This window comes from Gymnogyps californianus, chromosome 8 (genome assembly GCF_018139145.2).
Source record: "Gymnogyps californianus isolate 813 chromosome 8, ASM1813914v2, whole genome shotgun sequence".
In the NCBI taxonomy this organism is placed as follows: Eukaryota; Metazoa; Chordata; class Aves; order Accipitriformes; family Cathartidae; genus Gymnogyps; species Gymnogyps californianus.
Window position 1 is genome coordinate 12,229,560 of NC_059478.1, and position 26,365 is coordinate 12,255,924.

Consider the following 26,365-nt stretch of genomic DNA (forward strand, 5'->3'; position numbering starts at 1 on the left):
CGCCATCTTCCCCTCACGCCCCGCTGGTGACGGCGCGAACGGGCCGCCGGGCCCCTCAGGTGAGTGTCGGCGGGCGGGCCGGAGGGCGGGGGGCCGCGCCGCGGAGGGGCCGGGAGCGGCCCGGCGGGGAGGGGCCGGGGCGGGCTGACGGCGGGGGGGCGGCGGGGCAGGGGCTGCGGCCGCTGCGCCGTGAGGTGGGCGCCACCCGGCGGCCTCGCCGACCCTGGGGCCGCCTGGGCGAGGGGGCGCCCACCTCCGCGCCCCGTCCCTGGCGTGCGGGCACGGCTGTGCTCCGCGGGGCCCGCCGCCGCTTCCCCCGCCGAGGGGAGCATCGCCCCGGCTGCCGGCGCGGCGGCGACGCCCGACCGTCCCCGTCCCTTTGTTGTGGCATCCGCGGGCGGGCCGGGGTGCGGGCGGCCCGGGCCAGCCTGGCCGCGGTGGCCGGCGCGGTGCGCGCCCGGGCCCCGGCCCCGGGGCGGGCGCGGGGTGTGCCCTGTCTGCGGGGCCGCTTCAAAGGAGCGTCGGCTCCTCTGCGGCCCTGTCTGCTGCTGGTGCTGAGTTGACGTTCCCGAAATGCTAATTCAGGCTCAGCGCTGTGTAATTAAACAGTGCGGTTGTTTTGAACCCTTCCACCAGCAGAGGTGGATTTCGTGTGGAATCGCACGTGAGGAGAAAAAGAAATTCGGAGCAAGTGGGGTTTTTTAAGTGAAAATGCATTCATTTCTAGTCTTTCTAACTTGTTTGGGTTTTTATTTTTCTGCATTCTGTTTTCACTCTAATGTGGAGGTATTGCATAATTTAATGTCACCTCTTTGGCGTTCACGAAGCAGACTGCTCTGGGTAAAGAGCGTGCCTGTTGTAACAGGGATTGATGAATGCAGAGAGCTCTGCTGGTCACCTCTAAAGCATGGTGAGATAAGGATTACTGTGGTGGCTCTAAAGCAACAGCTGATCTAAGCAGGGTAAAAAAATGGATTACTAGAGGGCAAGCCAGTGAAAAATCTGTGTGAGGAAGAAAAGGCTAGTATGTAAGAGGACACTTATTTGCTGTGTATTGGAGTAGAATCATAGAGTTCAGCTGTACAAAGTTTGGTGAAGGTTTTCTATTAAGGGCTTAATATGTTCAATATAGTTCATTTAAAATGAATTGTACGATCTCTTAGGGTAAAATGGGTGTCAGTGAGTTGCACTAACTGTTGTGGGAATCAATTGTAATAAAAAACTTGGCCTATAGAGTTTCTTTGTAAATTCTTTTGATATAGAATAACTGGAAGATGATTGAGGGCACATCAGAAATGGAACCACTAGGTACTGACCGGGCCCCGAGTCCCCCGTGGGGTCTGTGTAGGCGGAACTCCGGAGTGGCCTCAGGGCAGGCCCAAGAGTCATATGTAAGTGACTGTGGGATGGATTAAAAGGTGAAATAACTTTATGCAAAACAGCCAGCTTTTTAAATATGTATTACTTCTTCACATTTGTTTTTTCTGTGACATAGCTCACCAAGGTGCTGAGGTTATGGATATGCGTTGCAGCTGTCATTGAAGTCAGCGAACCAAGACTTCTAATTAGGCATTGCTTCTCCCTTTAAACATATCACTGCTCTCTCAGTATGACACTTAAGATTTGAACTATAATATTTCTTTCTTGTATTTCTGAGTAGTGAGAGACTTTATATTCCTTGCCCAGTTTTGTGAATGCATATTGTGTACTATTGGCGAGTGATCTATTTCAGATGATAAATAACATAGGAATAACGCTTGTTTTAGAATTTCACTATTTACTTGTTTTCCAGAATATTAAACCTTACTTTAACTTTCTATCATATGAATGCATACGCATTTTAAATTTTTTCTAAGTGAGGTAACTTAAAGAGAAAGACTATTTAGACACTATTTTTAGACACTTCTATTTTATAAACATTTCCCTGAAATAGTATATTTATATGCATAAGTGTATATATATATTTTTTTTTTTTTAAAGAATTATTTTCTATGCTTATAAGACCATGAGAGGATTCTTGCTGTTGGCATGTTCTTAGAACATGAGTAAGAACAGGAGTGAAATATCTCTCTGGAAAATTTGGGAGTAAGTAGTCTATGTTCCAAAGAGCTTGTGTAAAGGACATCTTGTCCATTGAAACCACAGAGAAAAGATGTGCCAGGTTTGTGGCAAGAAGTTGTTTTTTTTTTCTTGATGTAGATTTATTAGGAGGAAAACAAATTTAAATACAGAACTAGGGGAAGATGATAAGGGGGGGTGGACAGGAGAAAGAAGGATAACAGGTGTGGAAAAGTGCAGTTCTGAAAAGACTGGGTAATATAAAAAGGTTGCAGCAAAAACCTGGTTGATAGAAGGCACCTGAAATGTTACGCTTTATTACTCATTTACTTTCATTTATACTTCAAGCTAATGCTGTGCTTCAATCATTCTTGAGTATTAGTGCTTGAGCCGATCAGACTGTGACGTTATGTGCCATATGTGCTGGCAGAAAGCAATATAGTGGGATGGACCAAAGATAGAGCTTGAGCTCTAATCTTGAGTTTCCCTGCTGTTCTTTGCTTTTTAATTATTATTATTCTTATTTATACACAAACACACACATACCACTGAATGTCAGAAAAACTGATGCGTTTCATAGGGCGTGATGTGTAAGCTTATGTATACTTATAATTTTATGATAGTGTTACAGTGCTGCTTATTATTTTGACAGCATAATGCTTAAAGAGAAGTCTGAGCTCATCAGCCTAAAAAAACCATCAATTACGTGAAAATCTTCTCTAGTAGGTTTACTGTTCTTTTCTAGCTATTTGTGTTGGTCTGACAGCAAATGTACACTAAATACTTTCATAATATTGTTAATGTATGAGCTTATCAGTGTACTTTGACTCCTCTTCAGAAGTTCAGTATCCAAACTGTGTTTGGATATTATATTTTTCTTAACAGGACCCCAAAAGTGCTGTTACTAGTCCCATATCAAATATAGAGGGTGCCAGTCATCCTTCATCCTAATTTATATGGGCAATATAAATAAAGTAAATTAAGGGTTAGAATTGGCAAAGGTTTTATGTTCAGGACAAACCTGTTCTTTTAAAACTACAATGGAAAATGGAAGACAATTTCTTGCAGATGCTAGATTCTACTTAATGTAGTTGTACTCTTAAGCAAAGTACTGAGTATTATGCTCATTTTTCTATCAATAGAATATATAAATAATTGATTTTAAGACAATCTTGAAGCTATGTAGGGTGGCTTCCTGTTTAGACTTGAGTCCAGTAGATCCAGTTGAAAAGAAAGTGGGACTTGGTGTCCCTTTCTTCAAAGGGAGTCTTAGTCTGAATTTTTCTAGTAGTTTTCTGATGGGGAGTGTCAATATAACTTTGCCTAAGTTTTACTTTGTCTTTTGGCAAGGAAGTTAATTTAATTTATATAAAAACCACCAGTGCCATAAAACATAATAAAAGAGAAATGCAAATGCATTAGGGGAGGTTGGAAATTAAGATGTTAATACTAAACTGCTTGTTAAATTTGTGTTGATTTTTTCCTTCAGTGTATAAGGGCAGGGTTGAATTTTTCTCTGGGACCAAAAATCCATATCCAGTTGCCAAAAGGGGAAGTTGAAACAGTCCTAAAACATAAGGAAAAAGCATCTTTCTACAAGTTCTGGCTTTGGATTTGTGTGTCAATCTGCTTACTTTCCTGCAGCAAAGATTTCTGCAAGCTGGATTTTAATTTTTTCCTTTGACTTTACTAGCTGAGAGTGGGCGCATGGTCTCTGGGTGTGTCTTTCATGAGACCCATCAAAATACTTGGTGATTGGAGTCTTCTGTGACTAAAATGAGAACTAAACCCAGCCGTTTTAAAAAAGAAGTTAGGCCACTTCATCTGGCACAATTAGGTCTCTGTTGTTCCAAAATAAACTATGCTGCTATAATCAAATGCCTTCCTAGTCAAATGTTCTGGCAAAAACTTACTTGGAAAAAAGTTGGCATACATCTGTGAAGAAGATGGAAAACTTGGGGATTTAGACAATGTAGTACAAAAAACCCTGTTGTTAATGCCTAATTTTTTGTATCCCTTCAAGTTCATTAGCATTGGTTTATGATGATCAGTGAGAAGTTTGACTGGAGTATTTGTCTCTTCCCCTCTTCTCTGGTAAATAACTCATTTCTTGATAATACTTTTATGAGTGTCTTATTTGGATTATTCACACTTACTATATCCATTCTTTGATTTTTTTATTACCAGTTTCTGTGCATCTTTCCTAATATGAGATAGATAACTAGCTTATGGACTCCAGTTTTCCAAGGCCAAAGTATCTGGAGGCTGCATCATCTCTTCAGCTTGTCTTGAGAGCTGTGTTACCTGCAGTTGGTTGTCTTTCAGCATCATAGTTGCTAGATTTCAGCATAAGTAAATGGTTGCGTGAGGGAATTGAGAAGTATTTTTATTTCCCCTTTTGAATTAAAAGGGGGAGCAGCTGGGGTAACTATAACCTATTGCTGTGGACATCTTGCTCTGTATGGTCATGTCCCTTTATTAATTTTTTTGATCATTGTTATTCCACTGTCTCTCTTTGTTCCTGGGGATGTTGCCTCCTGCTGACGGTTCATCACTGATACTGGCTTCTGTTATTTGGTGCACTCTCATAATCAATTTAAGTCAGGTTAAGACTTTGCTACTGCCAGAAAACAAAGCTGTGTCAGTTCCTTGTGTCAGCATTAGTGCCCTTGTGTCCGTGGAGTGAATAAATGCTTAACTTGCGCCTGGATCAGAGGAGTGGTCTGGCTAACCATACAACTCCATTGCGGGTGCCATGAAGTGGCTGGGGGTGTGTGGTTGAGTGCAGAGGTGAGAAGAGGGACCACCCCTTTCTGCAGTAACATGGGCTTAAATTGAATTCTTCCTGATGTGAAATCACACTCTTGTAGCCATTAGCTTTTTTTGAAGAACTCCTGATGAGGCGATACTACGTGGCTTGGCTGTGTTATAGGGTTTCTGCCCACATTCCCACATGGTTTTCAGCAGATCAGCTTGGGAGCTACAGCTGTAAAGTCTTTTTAAGGTTTAAAAAAAAAAAAAGTTGAACAGCTTCTACTTTAAGTCAGACTTAAGGAACCATGCAGGACTTAGCCAGAAGCAGAATGGATTTCAGGTTTCCAAAGAGAAGTACATGCTACAATTCTCATATCCTTGGAGGAATTGTGTTGCAATGGAGCTTGGATGTTGTATCCATGGGAGCTTTAAAGAAGCTGACTGCTGGCAGCGAGGCCTTGGCTTGTCACTGCCCCAGCTGCATCTTCCCACTTTTCCTTTCTGCTGGCTGGAGAGCTCATTAGACTGTTGAGCCGCTTCAGCACGTGAGTTGATGGAAAAGCTAACCCAATGACAAAAATGAGGAGTGCTATGGAAGGGCCAGGAACACACAGCTGGAGGCAGGTGAGTGAATGGGACTCTGGCAGTCAGTGGTTAAACTGGCTTAGGCCACCTTGGGTTTGCAGCTTTAGATTCTTCATATAAAGCATATAGATAGAAATAGGTGTCCTTATGAAGGAAGAAAGAAAACCCCTGGCTTAATTGTCATACACTACTTCAAAAATGGGGTAGGGGAAGACTGCATTTTTAGTGTGCTGTGCTTTTTGTATGTGTTAGAAATGTTTAAGTTTATATGTAAGATCTCTAGATAATGACATAGTAACTGGCTCATTTTTATGCTCTTTGAACGTCACCCTTTGCCTTTCAGAAAGGAAAATTTTACGTATTGCAGACCTGGTAAGCATAATATTTTCACACTGCAGGAGGATTGATTTCTTGGTAGATTTGTTTATCTGGGCCCCTATATATGCATAGGACAGAAATAAAAAAGATGCAGATGCATTGTTAGGTCTTAATTGTGGCTTCATGATCAACCTTTTAAAATCAATTTCCTAATCTTGTCTGTTTTAATTCTTGTAATGCTACAATATTCTGTCCTATAAAACTGTATTTTCATTTTTTTAGTAGCCAACATTTGTTAACCAAGTATAAAATAAAGATACTGATCATAGCTAAAATTCTCTCTTCCCTTTTAGGCTGCCATCATGACGGCTGAAGAAACAGTGAATGTTAAAGAAGCTGAAATAATTAAACTAATACTAGATTTTCTGAACTCAAGGAAACTTCATATCAGTATGCTGGCACTTGAGAAAGAAAGTGGGGTCATTAATGGCTTGTTTTCAGATGACATGCTTTTTCTAAGGTAGGACTTTTTTCTCTGGTGCTTAAATACCACATATATGAAAACATACAGTTGGACTGTGATTCAGTGGGCAGCCCCATGCCACTAAACAGGAGGTCTTATGCCCTCATCTTATTCTGCTTCTTCCTGATCCCAATTCTGTGGTCCAGCCCTGCATAGTGTTCCAGCTCTGAAGTTAATGACATCCTTCTATGAGCCACTTGAAGTAAATGACTAGGCGTCATCAACATGGTTGAGTTAGATTTTTTTTTTTTTTTGCTTGCTTGTTCATTCATTTTAACTTGGTTATTTTCTGGCATGCTAATGAATTAAAGTTGGAAGGAGTCCTAACAAGTGTCAGTGCAGGGTAAGTCGGGGAAAGCACATCAGCAGGAATAGGATGGGAGAGCAAGATGTTTTGGCGTCAGTGATCTGTTATTATCTGCTTACCATGTCACATGGAACTGAATGTGTAGTTTATTGACTTCTAAAATAAAATATTTTGACAATATTCTAGTGCTAAGATCTAGGATGAGTGGTTTCCAAAGCTTTTCCCCAAAAAATTTACCGGCATTTCAAAATAATACCTAGATTTCTCTAAATTTAACAATACGAAAGGGGTCTCTGCTATCATCAAGGCATGAGAGTTGGTGTGACTTACCATTCAGGATGTTGCCCTCAAAATTTTTAAAAGGAGTCAGTGTAGATGCACACTAGTTCTTTAGCATTGCTGTTTTCTATCTCATGCCAAAGGTACTTAATAACTTTGTAGAAGCATGAGAAAATAATTTATCCAGCTGTTCTTAAAACAATAAAAAATGTATTTTATCACTGGACAAGATTGCTCACCTGGCTTCCCTTTTGATTAAAATTATGGATATTGGAATAAAATGAAATGAAAGAAGAATTAGAGAAAGATTAAAGTTATTAATCCTGTTCGTTTGTTTCATTCTTACTGTAGTTGGAGTATACATCTAATGAGAAACTCACCCCTTCCTTGTAGATCTGGGCCTTTTACAGAGAACTCTGTGTTTGATATGAGGGTGTGAAGAGATTGAACTAATCCACCTGTGCAGTCTAGCCCACTGGTCTTGGTGTTGGAGCTCTTGTGCTGGCATAGTTCCTGCCAAGCTGTTCCTCTTATGTTCTTAATAGGGGAACTGTGTGTTTTCCTACCCCTCCCTTATAAAATAGGCCCAGCGGTGTTTATACAATTAAAATGAACTAATTTTTAAGTTTGCTTTCATTCTTCAGGATGTATTCATTGAATCAATGTATTTATTCGTACTCTTCAAGTAAGATTTTTTTTTTAAATAAGAATTACAGGTAAAGCAGGAGACACAGGATCATTTTGTCCTTTTTGATGTGCCTTTAAAAGTAATTAATATTTGTCCTTACAGTATGCAGTTATTTTTACAAAATATTGAGAAAGGACTTGGATTTTGCTCTTACTACTAGTCACATCAGTCAGTCATCTTGGCGTCTGTGCAAAGCGTTAACTTTTCAAAGCAGGCTGATCACCTGTTGTGTATTTAAATGAGCTGCTTACTTAGAAAGAAGGAGGATGTTCTTGTCCAGTGAAATTAAAGGAGTGACTCTTTCTTTTACTAGGCAATTGATTCTTGATGGTCAGTGGGATGAGGTTCTTCAATTTATTCAGCCTCTTGAATGTATGGAAAAATTCGACAAGAAAAGGTAAAATAGAATGTATGTCAGAGTTCAATTTTTTGAGTTGTGTAAAATAGGTGAATTTCTAAGTATTGTGTATGAAAGCAGTAGTTCTAAGTTTTTTACCTTAGTTTTTGTTTTTTCTAACCTGGATACAGTTCCTAAAGTGTGTGCATGTGTTTTTTAACTTAAACCATGAAAAATATGTGCACACAATCTGTAATGAGTTTTCATTTGCCGTACACTTTAGGAATAGGCTGTGTGTTGTACTATCTTTTTATAGTTGGCTGCTCTGTCATATTTCTATTCAAGAAATGAGTATGATTGCTATACTTCTTTTCTTGTTAGCCTTCTGAAAGCAATAATTAAAGACATTTCCTGTTAAAAAATAATTTTGTTGTTACCAATTTGTTAAAATTTGAGATCAGAGTTCCTTATCACTGCAATTTCTATGCCTAAATCAAAAATTTGCTGTAAAATACCCTGCTTGTCTCTAAAAGAATGTTTAGCTACAGGATCAAGATGTATAGTATTTCACTTCTCACCTGCAGATTTCGTTACATTATAATGAAGCAGAAGTTCTTGGAAGCCTTATGTGTAAACAATGCGATGTCAGCAGAAGATGAGCCTCAGCATGTAAGAATTGTCTCTGGTTTGGTGATTTTTTTTTTTTTTTGTTGTTGTTGTCAGGAAGCCTCTTGAGATATTCTGATTAAAGGCAGAGCAGAAGCTCCCAGCACTGAATACACAAATTTTAGCTATTACCAAATGGTTTCATAAACAATGGAAAAAATAATTGGTATCCTTCGGAAATGAATGTGGCTCCCAGGTCTCAAATAGAATTGTATATACAAGGGTTGCTTGAAACTGAGCAGCATAATCAGTGACCATATGCTGTGTTTGTGGTCCTGATCCTGATATTTACTTTAGGCCATTATGCTAAAGTACAGGGCTCTTTTTTTTTTTTTTTTTTTTTCCCCAAAAGTATTCTGAAGCAAGCCTCAGAATCACAGAAATTTATTGTGATAATTGGGACCAGGTGAAAGATTCTGATTTGAATTAATTTTAAACTTAATTTCTCTTGCTTTTAGAGAGAAAGGACGCAGTTGTTTCTTTGGAGGGAACAGATGTGTTCACAAAGGACTGATTGAGTTAAATGTGCAAACTTTAAGGAGTTGTGAACTTAGGTTTTCAATATGGAAAGAGACATTAACTCAAACTGGCAAAGAAGGTGTGCAGATTGTGAAATTAATTACAGTTTTAAATTTAAGTTGATAATACAGGAATACCAAATTTCTAACACAAAAACATTATGAAATTAAAAATTAAGAATGCCAGTAGTTTTAAGACAATTGATTTTGTTTTCCAAACTGAATTGATCTTAATTCTCTGTCCCATTACACATACATTGTACTGCAGGGTCTTCTCTTGACAGTGTAGAGAAAGCTAAAAGTAAGTCCATCTTTATAGTTGTAAAGGGAAGGTGTACTATTCCTCTAATCACTCAATCTGTATACTGTTACTAGATAGCAGTAAAGAAAAAAAAAATTCAGTTTTATGTCCTCTATTTTTTGTTTTGAATGTTATCGAATGTGTTGGCATGTTGTGGATGAAAGGCTGCTGTATTGAGCAGATGCTGGGTAAGTGGGGGATTTCATTATTTTTTAAATCTTTGTAACTGAAAATGCCAAGTTACATGTATTTAACATCATTCTTGGCTTTTAGCTATCAACAAGCTTTGTACTAAAGCCCTCTATTCATTTGGAGATCTTGTCTTCTGAGAACTTTTTGAACTTTTTTAACACTTTTGATTGAAGAACAGAAAATCTCAATATAAAAGCCAACTCAAAGTTGCTCATCTCTGGAAACCAGAGAAATCTACAAGCCTTTTATAACTTAAAGCAATAGCTTTTCATAGAAATAAAAAAAGGGGAAAATAAGTCAGTTGTCTTTGAGAATGGAAGAAACCTTCTGTGCTACGATAGAATGGAAGCTGTTTAGCTACAGATGTAAAGTTTTAAGGCTATCAGATCTGCAGTGACATGAAAAATTTCCATAGATCTGTAGAAAATGGGACTGGGCACAGGATTTTAGAAAGTCAAAGCATCCAGGAATTTAGCTCTGTTGTAACTACATTTGCATCAGCAATTTCAGACTCTATGTTGTGTGCTGTTTTAATTAAAATATAAACAGTAATGGTAATAAAGGAATGATAGTGGAGAAATTCTGCTACTGCCTGTTCTTCTTCAACTAACTGTTTTATTGTAGAAACATATGTACTACAAACTACTCTGTTAATGTTAATATTTCTGTAGCTGGAATTTACAATGCGAGAGGCTGTACAGTGCCTACATGCGTTGGAAGAATATTGTCCATCTAAGGAAGACTATAGTAAACTCTGCTTGCTACTGACGCTGCCTCGCTTGACCAACCACGCAGAATTCAAGGACTGGAATCCCAGCACTGCACGGGTTCACTGCTTTGAAGAAGCCTGCATCATGGTGGCAGAGTTTATTCCTGCCGATAGGAAACTGAGTGAGGCTGGCTTCAAAGCAAGTAACAATCGTTTATTTCAGCTTGTAATGAAGGGGTTACTTTATGAATGTTGTGTGGAATTCTGTCAGAGTAAAGCAACAGGAGAAGAAATCACAGAAAGTGAAGTATTGCTGGGTATTGATCTCTTGTGTGGTAATGGATGTGATGACTTGGACCTTAGCTTATTATCATGGCTGCAGAATCTGCCAGCTACTGTTTTCTCTTGTGCTTTTGAACAAAAGATGCTTAATATTCATGTTGATAAACTCCTCAAGCCTACAAAAGCTGCATATGCTGATCTTTTGACACCTCTTATCAGCAAACTTTCTCCTTATCCATCATCCCCAATGAGACGGCCTCAGTCAGCAGATGCTTACATGACCCGCTCCCTAAACCCTGCCTTAGATGGGCTGTCATGTGGATTAACAAATCACGATAAGCGAGTCACAGACCTTGGGACCAAAACTTCTCCAATGTCGCACTCCTTTGCTAATTTCCATTACCCAGGAGTACAGAATCTCAGCCGAAGTCTCATGCTTGAGAATACTGAGTGTCACAGCATTTTTGAAGAGTCACCTGAGCGGTAAGTGCAACTGTAGCTTTATTTTTACCTTGGCTTATGTTGCACTTTATATTACTGGGTTCTTACCTGCATTGTAACTTTGAACATAATTGTAACATTGAAACATAATTTGATTGTTTAAATTCTGTTGTAATTAAGACTCTCTATACAAAGTGTTTTCTTCCTTACGCTTTTATGATCAAAGTAGATTTTCATATTTGGTCTTGAGCCATATGGATTCAATCTGGACTTTTTTAAAGTTGACATCCTAGCGCAGAGCACAAATACGCTCTGATTATGTAATAGTCTAGCTAAGATTTGTATTCAGTATTACTGAATTCTTTCATTCCAGATAAATGAATGGAGACAGTGGAATAGCTGTAAGTTATCTTCTTTCCCCATCCCATTCCATCCTCAAGTGTCTGTAAATTTTGGTCCTGACACTGTAAATGATTAAGTATACTTCAAAAATTTACATATAGAAATAGTCCCAACGAAGTCAGTGAAATGACTATATGCTGTCCTTGTAGCATTCCTCTCGCTTGAATTGTTACAATAGTAGTTGCTTAAATATTTACTTACCATTTTCCAAACCAAATCTGAATAAGGTGGCTGAATGTATTAGTTTTTTATAGTGGACTTGGAGATAGTTGGGTTATGATAGCAGTGAATGCTATTAATAACTTCTTTTAATGCAATGTAGACTGCAAAACTGACTTCTCTCCTTCCTTAAGAACTAAAGCCTGTATCAAAACTTTGCGCTTCTTACCTTCTGAGAGAAAAGTCCTGATAACTAGGAGAAGTGGTACTTGTCAATTAAAGGCTTATCATCACGTTTTTGCTTCGCCTTTATTTTGATCAGCAGTTCTGCCCCTTTCTAAATGTTATATCCATGCTTCTCTAGAAAGCAGCTGCCAGCTTTTTTGGCTCTTAGAGAACCAGGTGAGCGAGTAGCACTGCACTTGGGTGCGCTGGCCAGCAGAGGACACTTTTAGAGCTGTGGTGTTCAATCTTGGCTGCAGTTGGTGACATTGTCTATTAGTTTTGCCTTACAGCAATATTCTGTATCTTGTGTTAAGATAAAGAGCAGCTGTAACTAAACTCAATAAAAAGGAAACAAACACCATCATACTGATGTCAGTTCACCAACGATAATGGAAATTCTTACAGTGATGTATGTTTTAATACATTATCTTAATGCTTATCTTGAAAGGAGCTATTGTGTTTGATTCTAAATGATCCACTTTAAATCTTTGGTTTTACCAGCCTCTTCACAACTGGAGTTTTTGTGGATAGCTTAAGTCTTATGGAAGTATCACTTGTGTTACTTTTTTAAAAAGTGTACCTCCTGAAGATACTAATGAATTGTGAATCCTCTAATTTTACTGATCTGTATGCACTAACCTTAACATTTGTGTGTGTGTAGTCCAGGGTCCAATGTTAAAATTGATTCTTGAAAGCTTTTTGTTTCCCTTTTCAATATTAGTGTACTAGAATAATTCTGCACAAGTAGAGTTATCTTGTGGGCTAAATAAAGTGGTAAATTGCTGCAGTTCTTCTTTGTGTAGGCGTTTTCATGTGATGTGAAGTGAAGTTTGTAGTTCTTAACATGTTTTTTCATTAATTAATACATCTCTTGAACGTTAGAATTCGGTTAAGGGGCCAGACCCATAGTTTTCAAGAAGGCATTACATTTTTCAGAAGAAAATCCAACTTCAGATTAAGTGTCCAACTTAAATGGCAATATTTGCAGGGTGGAAGCTGGGAAGCTGAGCTTTATGTAAATCTGGCCCTTGCTTCGTCTTGCACGTGACACAAATGTGGTATTTCTTTAAGCTGCATTCAGCAGGCAATTACTTGTCTCTTAGTCAGCGAAGTTACTTCTGTTGTTATACAGATATATCCAAAAAGTTTGAAGTAACTTCTTAAAGAGCTTTGCTCCAAGTCACTGAGTAAAGAGGACTTTAAGTTGACAAAACTGAAGATGGGAATCCAAGGCTTTTAATGTGTTCTGCACACTTACTGATTGCTAAAGCATTTTGGAAAAAGTTCCATGCAGAAATACTTATATAATACAAGAGTAGCAAAACTGATATAAACATTTTCCTGTGTAGCACTCAGGAATGTTCAAGCTGATGGATGTTAAACATAGTTTAAATTTAGATTGGTAGGGGTAATTAAACTAATATCTTATAGAAGACATTAGTCACATAGTATATCTGATACATTCCATGCACATAATTGCTTTGAAAATAGGAGGTCTTGAATAACATGTTAGTTAAAGGGTGTATAATTCAAATGTAGGGATAGAAAACATGGAATTTGGATATCCCATGGTGGTAAGGCTTTTTGGAAAATGTGGGAACTAAGCACACTGACTGTGCTTTTTGTTTGTTAGGAGTTTTATTTTGTTCAGTGTAACCCAATGCAAGTGGCATTTTTTTCCTAAGCAGTATCTTCAGTTTTATGTGACTTAAGTAGTTTGCATGCTTGTGTTATCAGATTTTACTCTAGAATGTTATCTTTCTCTACTTACCAGGGGATTTTCTGCTCTTAATTTTTCTCAATTAAGCTTCTCTTCTTTTCCATGTTGCTGCAAGAAGTGATACTCCTGTGGAGCCACAGCATCCCATCAGCAGTGAGACTTTGTGCCAGAGTTCAGTTCCAGAAAATGAACCACTTAATGGAGCACAGAGTCAGGGATCAGCCAAACAAGAGAAAAATGAGGTAGTGGTTGTTTGTTTAAAAATAATGAGGCCCTTTGAGCTGAGTTCTGATCACTTCATAATGATTTGCCTTTGTGTTGAGAACTTCTTGCGTGACAATGGGTTGCTTTGAATCTTGTTTTTACTATAGTGAAAATACGATATTGCATCTTTTAAAAGAAGCTGCTCTTTTTTTATTGTATAAAGTTCTACTGTCATTTGAGTCTGTAATGCAGCTGATTAGTGTGCTTTCTCACATCAGCAGTGTTGCTAACCTGTTGTGTATATCTTAAAAAAATTTAAAAATGCTTTGCAGTACTCAAAGCCAGCAATGTTAGATTAAACAATGCTTAAGAATCCTCTTAGTGTTTTAGCGAGGAATCTGGCATGTAGCCTGCAATTTCTGATGGTAACACCAAGTTTCATAGGTCATCTTACATCATTTTCTGTCTAGAAAACAGAGAAATTAAAATTGGATAATTCCCTAGTAAATGTATCTTTGCTGTTCAGAAACCAATGACATAACCTTTTTTGGATTCATCTTTGAAGGCTTGTGCCTTGACTACCCTTTTTTTCCTTTTTTCTCATTAACTGCAATATAGGGAAAGTGGAATAATAGTTCAGTAGGAAACAATGAAAACAGTTACCTATTCTATTCTTTTTCCACAGTTTTAAATATCTGTCTCTTAATTCAGTAATGATGAATAACATTGAGTATGTGGTCTGTTTTGTTTGCAGACTCCAGTTTGATTTTTCTTAAGTAAAGTTTGTCTTGGCTTACGACATCTATATGGTACTGAAAACCAGTCTAGTATTGACAGGGCTATATTCTTGTAGACTCTGGATACTTGAGTGAGGTAAGGGGGCCTATTAGAGGATTAACAAAGTCCTCCGAACTTGAGGACTTCACTCCCCTCAAGGACTTTTCTGATTAACTTCTCTGCTGCAACAGTGTTGTGTATGCACATTGGGAATAAGAGGAGGGAGGAAAGAGCTTAGCTAGACACATAACAGAGCAGGCTTCAAAACGCAAAAAAACAGACACAGAATTTGTAGGAGAATGAAGACAGGAGATGCTGTGCTGTAGGTGAAGATGTTGGCCAGACGATTATACACAAGTAGAAAAGAATGTAGTATCCAGTCCAGTGTCACCTTGTTTTGTTTTCCACGTCATAGCGGTATATGTGTATACCTGTACGAGTAAGAAATTCATTTAAGTTTCTTTTCATAACTTTATTTTTGCATTGTTCCTGGAGGGATTGAGTCAGAAGCCAGAGTTTATAGAATAGAGCATCTGGGCAACATATTTTAGGTTTAGGTGTTATTTTGGATAATAATGACACAGAATCCAAAGGATCAAAGGATTGAATCCAGTTGCAACAAACAAGTATCAGTCATGGAAAGAAGTACAGACAAGAATATACCTGTTGCTTAGAAGGATTATAACCCAGTGACTGGGGAATAGTTCACGTATTTGAAGTACAGAGAATGAATGCTTTCTAGACTTCTGAAGATAACTTTGGAGTTTCTAAATTGCAGTTACTCATCGCGGGAGACCTAAGGTGGTAAACTTTTTACAAATGCAACAGCGCTAGGAAATCCATTATAAGCCAAAAAATTACTGTGTCAGAGAACACAAAATCATAATGCAAGTATTTTTATTTAAAAGAAATGCAAAGGCTCATAGTTACGAAGATCCTCTGTGTGAATTGTCTGAACTAATGCAAAGTTATCAGGATGTCCTTATACAACTTAGAATCACTAGATGACAAAGATGTCACTTTCGAAAACAAACAAAAAAACCTGCCAGGGTTGCTTTTTCTTTTACTACTTTTTTCCTATTAGTTAGTAAATATGCAGTTAAGGTTTTTTTCTTTAGAAAATGCATGGCACTTCAGCGTTGATATTTTGGCCTTGGACTAAAGTGCTTTTGGTTTTCTGTAGGGTATTTTTGCTTGTTCATTTTTAACTTGTTCTCAACTGGTTTATGATGGTAGCATTTGGAACTAGTGGCACAGAGAGAAAGTGAGGATCGGGGAATGCAGAAGGCAGTGAGTCCTGGGGAGCTGGCAGTGTGGGAAGCTACTGATAGTATGTAAAAGGGAAGAGACCATGAGAAAGGAAGCTCAAGTATTTGTGTTTGGTCCAGAAAGTAAGGAATTTTAAAGTTAGAACAAGGCACCAATTTCAAAAGTAAGATGTAACGCTTGGATAGACCACTTCAAGGTTAGCTACTGGGAGAGGTAAATTGGCTTTGCAGACTGATGGCAGGGAGGTGTCAACGTGGCAGAAAATACTGAATTTGTAGTGAAAATATGACTTAGAATTTGGAATGTAGCTTACATTGTTTGCTGATTTTTATTTTCAGTTTCCAGTCACCTATTTGTTTTGATCTTAAGTAATACTTTGGAAGTTTTGTAGGAAAGAGGAGTCTCCTTCTGAATTATGGCAGAACTACTTCAACAGTGAATAGCACAGCCTGGCAGTGATTTCCTTGTTTAATATGTAAATTGCATCTGGTTTTGAGGAAGAATGAAAGCATTGTTCCTCAGAGGAGAATCTGCTGGCCTTTTGATGCTTGTATTGAAATAACAAACCAGAAAGTGAATATTTAGGTTAAATACTGCAATTAACTATTTAATTTTCATTAGTAATTCTCATTTCTTTTTAGCTTCGTGATTCAACAGAGCAGTTTCAGGAATATTACAGACAAAGACTACGTTACCAGCAGCACTTAGAACAGAAAGAGCAACAACGACAGTTGTACCAGCAAATGTTGTTGGAAGGAGGTGTAAATCAAGAAGATGGAGCTGACCAGCAACAGAATCTTACTGAACAGTTTCTTAACAGGTTGGTGGGTTTTGTTGATTCTCCCTCCACCCACTCCTATCCCCCCTCAAGTTCCCATAATAACCTGGTTTGGTGGTCTTTTTTTTCTTGTCATTTGTTACTAGATCTATCCAGAAACTAGGAGAATTAAATATAGGTATGGACAGTCTTGGAAATGATGTACCAGCACTTAGCCAGCAATGTAACGGGGGCAAAGGGAATGCATCTACCAATCCAGCAAGTAACTTTACATCACCACCTTCAGATGCTAGTCAGAGGATAACAACTGATAGCCAAAATGTTAATACAAGCACTCCTCGAAAGCGTGGATCAGCTAATCAGATACCCTTTCCTGAAGAGTCACCTGTACAGGGGACTCAAATGTAAGTTATTTGAGAGTGTTCAGGACTAGAAATATCCTTCTGTTAGCACTGTGGGAGTAGCTGTTTGTATTTAGTTTTAGTTACCAAATGAATTTGTCATTGAATAGGGGTATTTAGCTCATGATTAGTGTTTTCTGTATATTTTTATAGGGACTATAAAATCTTTTTTTTTTTTGATAGCACACATGAGAAATAGTGGTTATTTGTTATTGTTTACATTTTATGCTTATTTTTAATTTCAGACTTTTTATTCCATCTTATATGTATAGTTCTTGTTTATTTTGTGTCCTGCTAAGTTTCTGAAAGCTTTTTTATGAAATACAAACTAGATGGAGAGAGAGGCAGGGCAGAGTGGGAACTGGATTTCTTCTCTTAACTAAAGGTAGTGCTGACCTGAAAGCAACAACTGTTTTTTCCACCTATGTGTGTATGTAAGTGTATACATATGTATGTTATGGAATGAAAACAAGTATTTTAACTTGCATTTACTTGTTCAATGCCTGGAGTTGCTGCAAAAATGGCAACCCCTTATAGAAATAATAGTTTAATGATAAAGGATCAGACACGCATAACACTTGTCCACCCAAATTAGTCAGTTCTGAAAATGACTGAAACTGTAACTTTAGTCCAAAAAATACTTATAAACAAATCTGTCCCTGCTTTTGTTTTTTTCTGTGTTGTTGTGAATTTAAACTCTTCACCAAATCAAAACAGTGTATCAGAACATGCTGTCACTCAGCCACAGCTGGAAGACACTTCAGGGAATTTAAGTAGGACAAGAGGCGATGAGGTGAGTTTTCTTATTGTCCTTTACAGTTTGTATTTTCACAAGATTCAATATTTAATCCTGAGTATGTGACATCCTCTCATTGTTAATAGACATTTAGAATGAACTTTGGTTGATGCAGTACCTGCAGAATCACAGAACATTGAGATTGGAAGGGACATCTGGAGACTGAGTCCAAACCCACTGCTCAAAGAAGGGTCAACAAGAGCAGTGTTGCTTGGGGCTGGGTCGAGTTGGTTTTTCAGTATTGCCAAGGATGGAGACTCCACGACCTCTGTGGACAACCTATTCCCATGTCTGACCACCCTCATAGTGTTTTTAAAACAACAAAAAAGTTTAAATGGAATTTCCTGTATTTCAATTTGTGTCTATTTGCCTCTTGTCCTTTCACTGGGTACCACTGGGAAGAGTCTCGCTCCATCCTCTTTACTCCTCCTGTCAGGTATTTATATACACTGATGAGACTTACACACACACCCCCCCTGAAGAGCCCTTCTGATCTCAAGGCCAAACAGCCCCAGCATTCTCAGCTTCTCGTTGTACAACGGAGGTTCCAACAGGATGTCTTTTACAGCCATTGTTTTGTGTTTTCCAGGTTGAAACTTTGATTGTTGGACTCAAGTCAGTATGCTCTGACTTTAGGGAAATAACTTTGCAATAAGTACATTCCAAAGTTTCTGTATCAGATAAATAAAAAGCAAAATTTTAGAAAGGTGGTGATGAATTCATCAGGAGGATGATGTAATAAAGCTTAGCATAATTTAATGATAACTTTGTGTTATCTACAGGGTGAAAAGCTGATTCTTATGTTTAGTATTATATTTGTTTTATAAACTGTGTTTATGACTTGGACTGTTTTCAGTAAAAATGCAGCTTTGTTCCCCTTGCAAGTTTCACACAGATCAAAGGTGTTTACACAGAAATAAACTGTAATATCATGTGTCTGAGATGGGCTGTTTAGAAGAACAAAAGCTGTTGGAAGCCTGGAGGGAGAATGAGAAATGTTAATCTAATGTTAGCTGTAAAAGTGAGTTGAAGAAAAGAACTTTCTGAAGTATGCTGTTCCCTGACCTGGAGTAGACATTGTTTTACAAATCTGTAATTTGCATAGTTTAGCCTGGTGCTGCTCCTTATTTATACTTTGGTACAATAGTCTTAAATTATTCTGCAGAACAGTCATGTCCACTTTTAAATGTCCAGTTTTATGCTGAAGAACCTAATTTGACTGTTATCCTTCTACGCAGGATGACAAATCAAAAAAGCAGTTCATTTGCATTAATACTCTAGAAGACACACAAGCTGTCAGAGCTGTAGCCTTTCATCCCAGTGGGAGTTTATATGCTGTTGGCTCCAACTCTAAAACTTTGAGAGTTTGTGCCTATCCAGAAGTAATTGACCCAAGGTAAGAAGGCTTGTATAATCATTTCTTTTCCTGTATCATAGCACTTCTTTCTTCTGTAGCTACTGATATCTGTATATTTCATACCTTTATGTTGTTGTCATAAATAGTGCAATGCTCTCCTTAACCTGAACTGCCAAACAAAAATAAGATCATCTGCTGAAGAATTTCTTCATTTATGGGCTACTTTTTTGCTCTCTTCCGTTACTGGCAAGATGCATTGCCACAATACCACACCTTTCCTTATAAAAGTGTTATTTTTTGTCTCAGCAGGTGGGCTTTTCTGTGTTTACTGTGATGGCTTCTGGTTTTGATATTCCAGCTGTAAAAGTGGGAGAAAGCATGTGTCAGTTTCCAAGCCAGCACAAATTGGGCTTCATGATATGCAGTTTCTGGCAGGAGGACAGACTTAACAGTAGAGAAAGCAGCATCTTCTTCAACTTTTACAGCAGAATTTGCCAGAGCATGTCTGTTGGCCCATTGTTACTGTAAACGCTGTTTTCCTGATACTTTGGTTCCTTGACAGGAAAAGTGCTATTTGTGGTTTACTGTGCACCTAGTCTTTTCTGTTTTTTCACCCACTTTTTTAATAGGAGGAGGAAAAATATTTTTTCACCTGGAAATAAATATTGCCATCTCAATAATCATGTCCTTGTCTCTGCTCCAGTTACATTATTTTCTTGGAGTAGGGGGAAGTGCAGGCATCTGAAACTTCACAATTTCAGAAGGAGCTACAAGTATGCACAGTGACTTTATCTGGGACATCTTCCCAGTTTAGGGCTCATGTTCAGGCTTCCAAAGTGTTCAAAAAGTAATCTGATTTTTTTTTTTTCTTTTCCACCTTAAATATCATCAGTAAGGTAGCCTTTGAAGTTTAATTCCAGAATATTTATTGGCAATGTATGAAACAAAAAAAGGTGATTTCCTCTGATACCCAATGCAAGCCAACTTGCTGGGCTTGAAGCCCAGACAACCTCCTCTTGATTGGTAAACAGTGCAAAACATTTTCAGTGGAATGGACACTTTTTTATTGACTAACTATGGTCTGCTCTCGTACAGCTTGTTATTGTAACCATTGGGAAAGGTTAGATTGCCTCTGGCAGCCTTAGTCTCTAGTTACAGTGCATGATCTGATGTGACAAGTGACATAGTGCATCTGGATACGAAAGGAATACTGAGATTTCCTTAATTCTGAACTTGTACTTCTTCCTCTTACTGTTTTTTTCACTATGCTTACAGTCTGCCAAAAACACTTCATCATGGGATTTACAAGTCAGCAGAGAGATTACATTATCTTAAAGATATTTTAATCTTTGTAACATCCTGAGTCTAGACAGGCATTCAAAATTTTTCCTGTTTTACAAAAAGCTATAATTGTGTAGAATATCTGGTAAATAGCAGTTGTTTAATGGTACATCAAAGTTTTGTTGGGGCTTTTTTGAGTTTTTAAACTTGTCCTTCAAACTGATGTATGATTCAGGACAGGTTGGTTTTGGGTTTGTGGTTTTTTTCCTTTCTCTGAAGGTATAATAGTAGTGGGCTTTTTTCACGTGTTTGAGATTAAACACTGATAGAGACACACTACAATTCTGCAGGTGTTGCTCAAATAATCACAGTGCTTCCACGCAGTTGATTGGCAGCATGTGGTCTCTGTGCTGGGCAGGTGCTCCCATGTCCTGACAAAGGCAGTGATTCTCAGCTGCTGCCTCCACCTCTTAACAAATGTGAATCCAAACTCCAAGTGTGATATAAGGTATTAGGCCATTTAGGAAGCTCCATGGTGTGTGTTGAACGGTGATCCTGATTTAGGCTAATCTGTCATGGATTTCCTCTCTGGCAACAAAATAAAATTAGCTTCCATGTAGATTTATTTTAGAATACTTTACTAAAGCCGTGTTTATCTCAAAAGTTTTTAAACAGACTTAGATTATTATCTTCTGGGTTTTTTTCTCTCTGCCTCTTTTGTTCAAGTATTTATAGTATGGTTTCTGAATTTTTCAATAGCAATTTAATTTGTTGAATTTCTACTGTTGATGTTACTGGAGTGAATGTTGATGGAGTTGGATACAGCACTACTTTAAGTACTTGACTACTTCCTGCTATGGGAACAGAGAAATAACATTATAGGAAGTTAATCCATTGAAATAGAGGAAATGTACATAAGTGGGACTGTTCCTTTTTATTTCAGCCATGTATAAACCTGATCTGGTTTCAGAAATAAGAATGTATGGTATGTTTAGATGCTGTGAAGATTCCTGCATTAACATACAATGGTGCATGTGTGTCTTTCTTGGCCTACTGTTGCTTAATTGAACTCAAGCACATTCAAAAGTGGCCACAGGATCGAGATGTTGAAGTATGAAGGACGTAGAGAAAAATCCCACCAATCTAGGACTCTGGGGATAAGGTTTCTAGGACTCTGGGGATAAGGTTTCATTGTATTTAGCTAGTAATTACTATATTTTATCTGTATCAACCCTTTATAGATGAAGGGACTGTAAGTTCTTTGTCCAATCACAAATACAATGGGAAGATGAGGAAAAACAGAAAATGGGATGGAGAAAATCCTTTTGTTTTGTCTTAGATCACATGTATATGTTTCAATGCAAATAGTCGTACGTATTTCACGTTACCCAAAATAATAGAAAAACAGTATTTTCATTTTAGAATACATTGTTTTCCTTACAAATAAAAGGAAATTGGATCTTTTTCTTCTTTTTTTTCCCCCAGTGCTTATAATGCTCCTAAACAACCTGTAGTTCGCTTCAAAAGGAACAAGCATCATAAAGGATCAATCTACTGTGTAGCCTGGAGTCCCTGTGGACAGCTGTTAGCTACTGGTTCTAATGATAAATACGTGAAAGTACTGCCTTTTAATGCAGAAACTTGTAATGCAACAGGTAGTGTGTGTGTGTTTATTTTAAAGAATTTATTTTTGATTATTTGTCCAATATTTGGCAAAACCATTCAAATTACATTGACTATGTAGTTAATAGGTTTTGTTATTTTTATTCTAATACTTTGATTAACTTAGTCTCTCTTCCCTTTCACCATCACTGTAGTCTCTGTCTTTTTCTTGCTGAGTTCTGCCATCTTCTCCCCCATCTTAGAAGTCTAAGGCTTCTCTCCCAGCAAATAGTATTTTCCGTGCCCAGCCTTCCTAATCAATACACTGAATATGGCTCTTATCTTTTCTGTTTTGAACTTAGGCAACCTTGTCCTATGTGGTTCAGTGTTCTCAATGATCCTTCCCTCCTGGCAGAGAAAGCCTCTTTAGTTTACCATAGTTTAGAAAAAGAAATAAACGTACCTATAAACCTTGGCTGGAATTGGCTGTGGAGATTGTCTATGTACATTTTGCAAAGCTTTAGGAACTGTAGGAAGCTCAAGCAACACTCAAAAATAAGATTCTCAGATTTTATTTGAACTCAAGTAATTGAAATAGTGTGTTCTGTGGAAAGTGCACAACAATGTTTATACTTGGTAGTATATGCACCCTTGCCTAAAATATTCTGCGTTATCACTGTAGCTGCTTTAAAGATTGCAGCACTAACAGTAATAAACAAAGTATGCCCCATTTTGTTCCGCAATTTTTAAATTATTTTAGGACCAGATTTGGAGTTCAGCATGCACGATGGGACAATCAGAGACCTTGCTTTTATGGAAGGCCCAGAAAGTGGTGGTGCTATTTTAATAAGTGCTGGAGCAGGGGACTGTAATATTTACACAACAGATTGTCAGCGAGGACAAGGCCTGCATGCTCTAAGTGGTCACACTGGTATGTATGTTGTTGCTTCTCTCGCGCGCTTTTTAAGTCTGTATTATATTGTAGTAAAGTTTTTTTGGTTTGGTTTTGTTGGTTGTTTTTTTAAATGTCTTTTTTTTTTTTTTCTAGCAAGACTTCTTCTTTTGTCTCCAGATTGCTCTTGAGGTGTTTTGGGGGGAGGTGGGGAGTGTTTGTTTTAAATATGTTAGCTGTTAATTTAATGGAGAGAGTGCATGCTTCATTCCAGAGAAGATGCAAAGCTGTGTATTGCCTTACACTGTTGGCATTTTAGATCATGCAATGTGCAGGTTTTCCATAGGACTGTTAAATCTCTGAATGCAAAAATATAATCAGAACTGTAATATTTCATTATTTGATTAATGATATTTAATCAAATAAAGTCTTCTTGTTCACAGGTCATATTTTAGCACTTTATACATGGAGTGGCTGGATGATTGCATCTGGATCCCAAGACAAGACTGTAAGATTCTGGGATCTGAGAGTGCCAAGCTGTGTTCGTGTTGTGGGAACAACGTTTCATGGAACAGGTAAGACTTGCTATCGTGCTTCTGATAATTCTTGCATAAAAATCTATTTTAAAGATGTCTAGTATAGAGTGAATGTAAGGGGGTTTTGTGTCACAGAATGGAGGCTTGGCTTTAAAAGAAAGAAGACGTGAGGATATCTTTACCTGTGTGGTTTTTTTTTAAGTAACATTTCCTTTCTAAAGTTGGCTAGTTTTTTGCCTTGTGACTTTCAAACAGACACTTTCAAGTACTTAAAATAAAACAAGACACAAGGCAACTGTTTCGGAATCAAAGGAAAGGGTGGGAAGGAGCAGCCGTTTTTGCAAGTCATCAACATACTCTATAGAAATCTGAAAAAGGATTCTTAAGAACTGCTTGGGTTCAGATTTGTTTCTTGAAACCTTTTGGAGGGGTGCAATAAATTAGAAGGGGGGGAGGGAATTCCCTGCATTATTCTACATTATTTCATAAAGAATGACTGACTGTCCTGTGATGAAACAGATACTTTTTCTCATGCAGCTTTAGTAGCGGCTTTGCTACCATTCCAGTGTGACCTATGGCTTCAGAGTTTTAAGTGCTAGAACATAAAAATTTTCTTATTTTAAGATAACAGGAGCTAGGTATGTTCACCTTCAATTTAAGGCCAGCATTTGGTATTCTTATACAATGTATATTCTTGTTTTTAAAAAAAAAAAGTTGGCTATTTGCACAAATATGCTTAAGTATTATGTGTGTTTGGGGTTTTCTTCTCCTTTAGGAAGTGCTGTAGCCTCAGTAGCTGTTGATCCTAGTGGTCGTCTCCTGGCTACAGGACAAGAGGACTCTAGCTGTATGTTGTACGATATTCGAGGAGGACGAATGGTGCAGAGCTATCATCCTCATTCCAGTGATGTTCGTTCTGTTCGCTTCTCTCCAGGGGCACACTACTTGCTCACAGGATCATATGATATGAAAATAAAGGTGACAGACTTGCAAGGTAACATACTACAAAGGATACTAGGTTAATTTTCAATTTGGTGCTTTTAATATTGAAGTTGTAAGAGAACTTGGTTCAAAGATCAGGTTTTAGTTTAAAAGGGGAAAAAAATAGTAGAGCTTTGAAGGGTTTGAAATGCATGTAAATGTGATTGTGTCTGTTCAGAACTGGCTAGTTGTGTTGGTAAGAATGTAGGCTATGAACTAAATCTTGTTTGGGGGGAGGGTCTGATTATGATGAACTAATTAACACTGCCTGATGAGATGGCTATTGCTTTCAGACAGCATTCATAAAAATGACCCTTTAAAAGAAAAGTATAATAATAATGCTTATTTTTATTGGGAAGAGTTAAGAAGAGAAGATATTGGGTATATCTAATCGACTTGATTTTCTTGGACCGTTAAATTTTAATCACATTGTGTAAAAACTGTGAATACCTGTATCTTAAAGCTGTACTGTGTCCAGTAATGCCTAAAAACCAAAACACTGGGGCCTTGTTATGCCCGGGGGGTGGGGTGGTGTGTCAAGTATGCTTCATAAGGTGAAATACATATGTAAGCTTCAGTAAATAAACAGAAAAAACCAAAAAAACACCAAAAAAACCCACCCTAAAAAAACCAAAGAGCTGGGATATAAATTCATTAAATGACTAATGATTTCTGTTCCTCTGCCATAGGGGACCTCACGAAGCAGCTTCCTCTTATGGTGGTGGGAGAGCACAAGGACAAAGTTATTCAATGCAGATGGCATACGCAAGATCTTTCCTTCTTGTCATCCTCTGCAGACAGAACTGTAACCCTTTGGACTTACAATGGCTAGAGTGCAAACAAAGGCAACCTATGCAGCTAAAGCACAGAGACCTGAGACTACAGAACTGTAAAAACAAAGTAATAATAACTAGGCATTGAGAGAGCAGCAGTTGAGCAGGAGAGTGTCTTAGCGAGAGGAGGGGCACTCGTCACAGATTTTTCTGGTTTCTAGGAGGTCTTGGTGTTTTTAGTATATTCTTTTGCAGTGCTTTCAGTCTTCCATGTGAACTCATGCTGCTGTGACCTATTGTAGTCTTGTTGCCAAAGTCTGAGAGGAACTCTTATGTTGTCGATGTGCACTCAAAGTAACATGAATGACGTGTTTACAGTTTGGTATTAATTGCATTCCTTGGTCTTTGCCTCAATGAGAATTTTATAGAGAGACTTAAGTTGAACAACACTTTAATCAAGTTTGTATGTAACTAGTTACACACACACATAAAAGAGAAACTACTTCCACTGTTTTTTCAGATTTATTATATTCATGACTTCTCAACAAGAGGTCAAACTTTATAACATCTCCACAATTTCAACTTTTTTAGTAATAAATTCTGAACTTTAAAGGTGACCAGGCAGTACTCACATCTTGATTATGGTCCGTTATATAGTGTGGGGTTTCTTTTTTCTTCATCTAAACTGGGGAAAATGTTGCTGTTTTTACTACATGACATTGTTTTGAACAAGCTAACATGTTGGAGGGGGAAAAAGTAAAATATTGATTTTTTTTTTTTTTTTTTTTTGCTGTAGAAACATAAAATATTTTACTTTTTGAATGCAACAGAATACCTCTGTGTATAATGTACTGTAGAAAGGAGTGGATTGGCAGCAGTTGTCACAGTGAGCTTAATGGCTATCAGTTTTTCGAGTTAAAAAGGGATACCATTAATGCTATAATAGAAACCAGCATGGCTTAAAATGCTATGTCTGCATGATAATTTAAGAATTGTTTAAATTCCCAGTTCAGAAGCTTATCTGAATTTTATTTCTTGCACTGTTTATGTATGGGGAATTGCAGTTTTATTTCTAGAAAACTTTAGATTCTAATGTTTATGTATTGTTATATTTTCATATTGTACAGTTCCTTTTACTTTTTAAAATACAAACCTTAAACATTAGGTTATTTATTTATTTGAACTGCAGTTAAGTTTTGGATTCTCTTGGTTACTAAATTATATGTGCACTGTAGCAAGCATTTTTAACTATCG

General features: G+C 37.8%; 1 protein-coding gene across 2 annotated transcripts; it reads left to right on the top strand.

Moving 5' to 3' along the window:
- WDR47 (WD repeat domain 47) lies at window positions 1-25,858 on the top strand. Of its 2 annotated transcripts, none has more exons than XM_050901238.1 (16): window positions 1-59; window positions 1,263-1,391; window positions 6,069-6,235; window positions 7,826-7,909; window positions 8,434-8,518; window positions 10,198-11,000; window positions 13,580-13,706; window positions 16,356-16,534; window positions 16,639-16,896; window positions 17,611-17,686; window positions 18,928-19,085; window positions 21,813-21,982; window positions 22,690-22,860; window positions 23,265-23,396; window positions 24,133-24,351; window positions 25,028-25,858. In XM_050901238.1, exons 2-16 carry the CDS (start codon window positions 1,275-1,277, stop codon window positions 25,168-25,170), a joined length of 2,889 nt encoding a protein of 962 aa, XP_050757195.1. In that variant the 5' UTR covers window positions 1-59; window positions 1,263-1,274; the 3' UTR covers window positions 25,171-25,858. The 2 variants fall into 2 exon arrangements, with proteins under 2 accessions (XP_050757195.1, XP_050757196.1); XM_050901239.1 differs by having other exon boundaries at window positions 13,583-13,706.
- Window positions 25,859-26,365: the final 507 nt, after the last annotated feature.

Excerpts from the sequence above, each read along its gene's own strand:
- WDR47 (XM_050901238.1), top strand. The coding sequence starts at position 1,275 with ATGATTGAGGGCACATCAGAAATGGAACCACTAGGTACTGACCGGGCC. Across the intron at positions 1,392-6,068 it reads GGCAGGCCCAAGAGTCATAT|GCTGCCATCATGACGGCTGA; the intron begins GTAAGTGACTGT and ends CTTCCCTTTTAG. Across the intron at positions 24,352-25,027 it reads AAAGGTGACAGACTTGCAAG|GGGACCTCACGAAGCAGCTT; the intron begins GTAACATACTAC and ends CCTCTGCCATAG.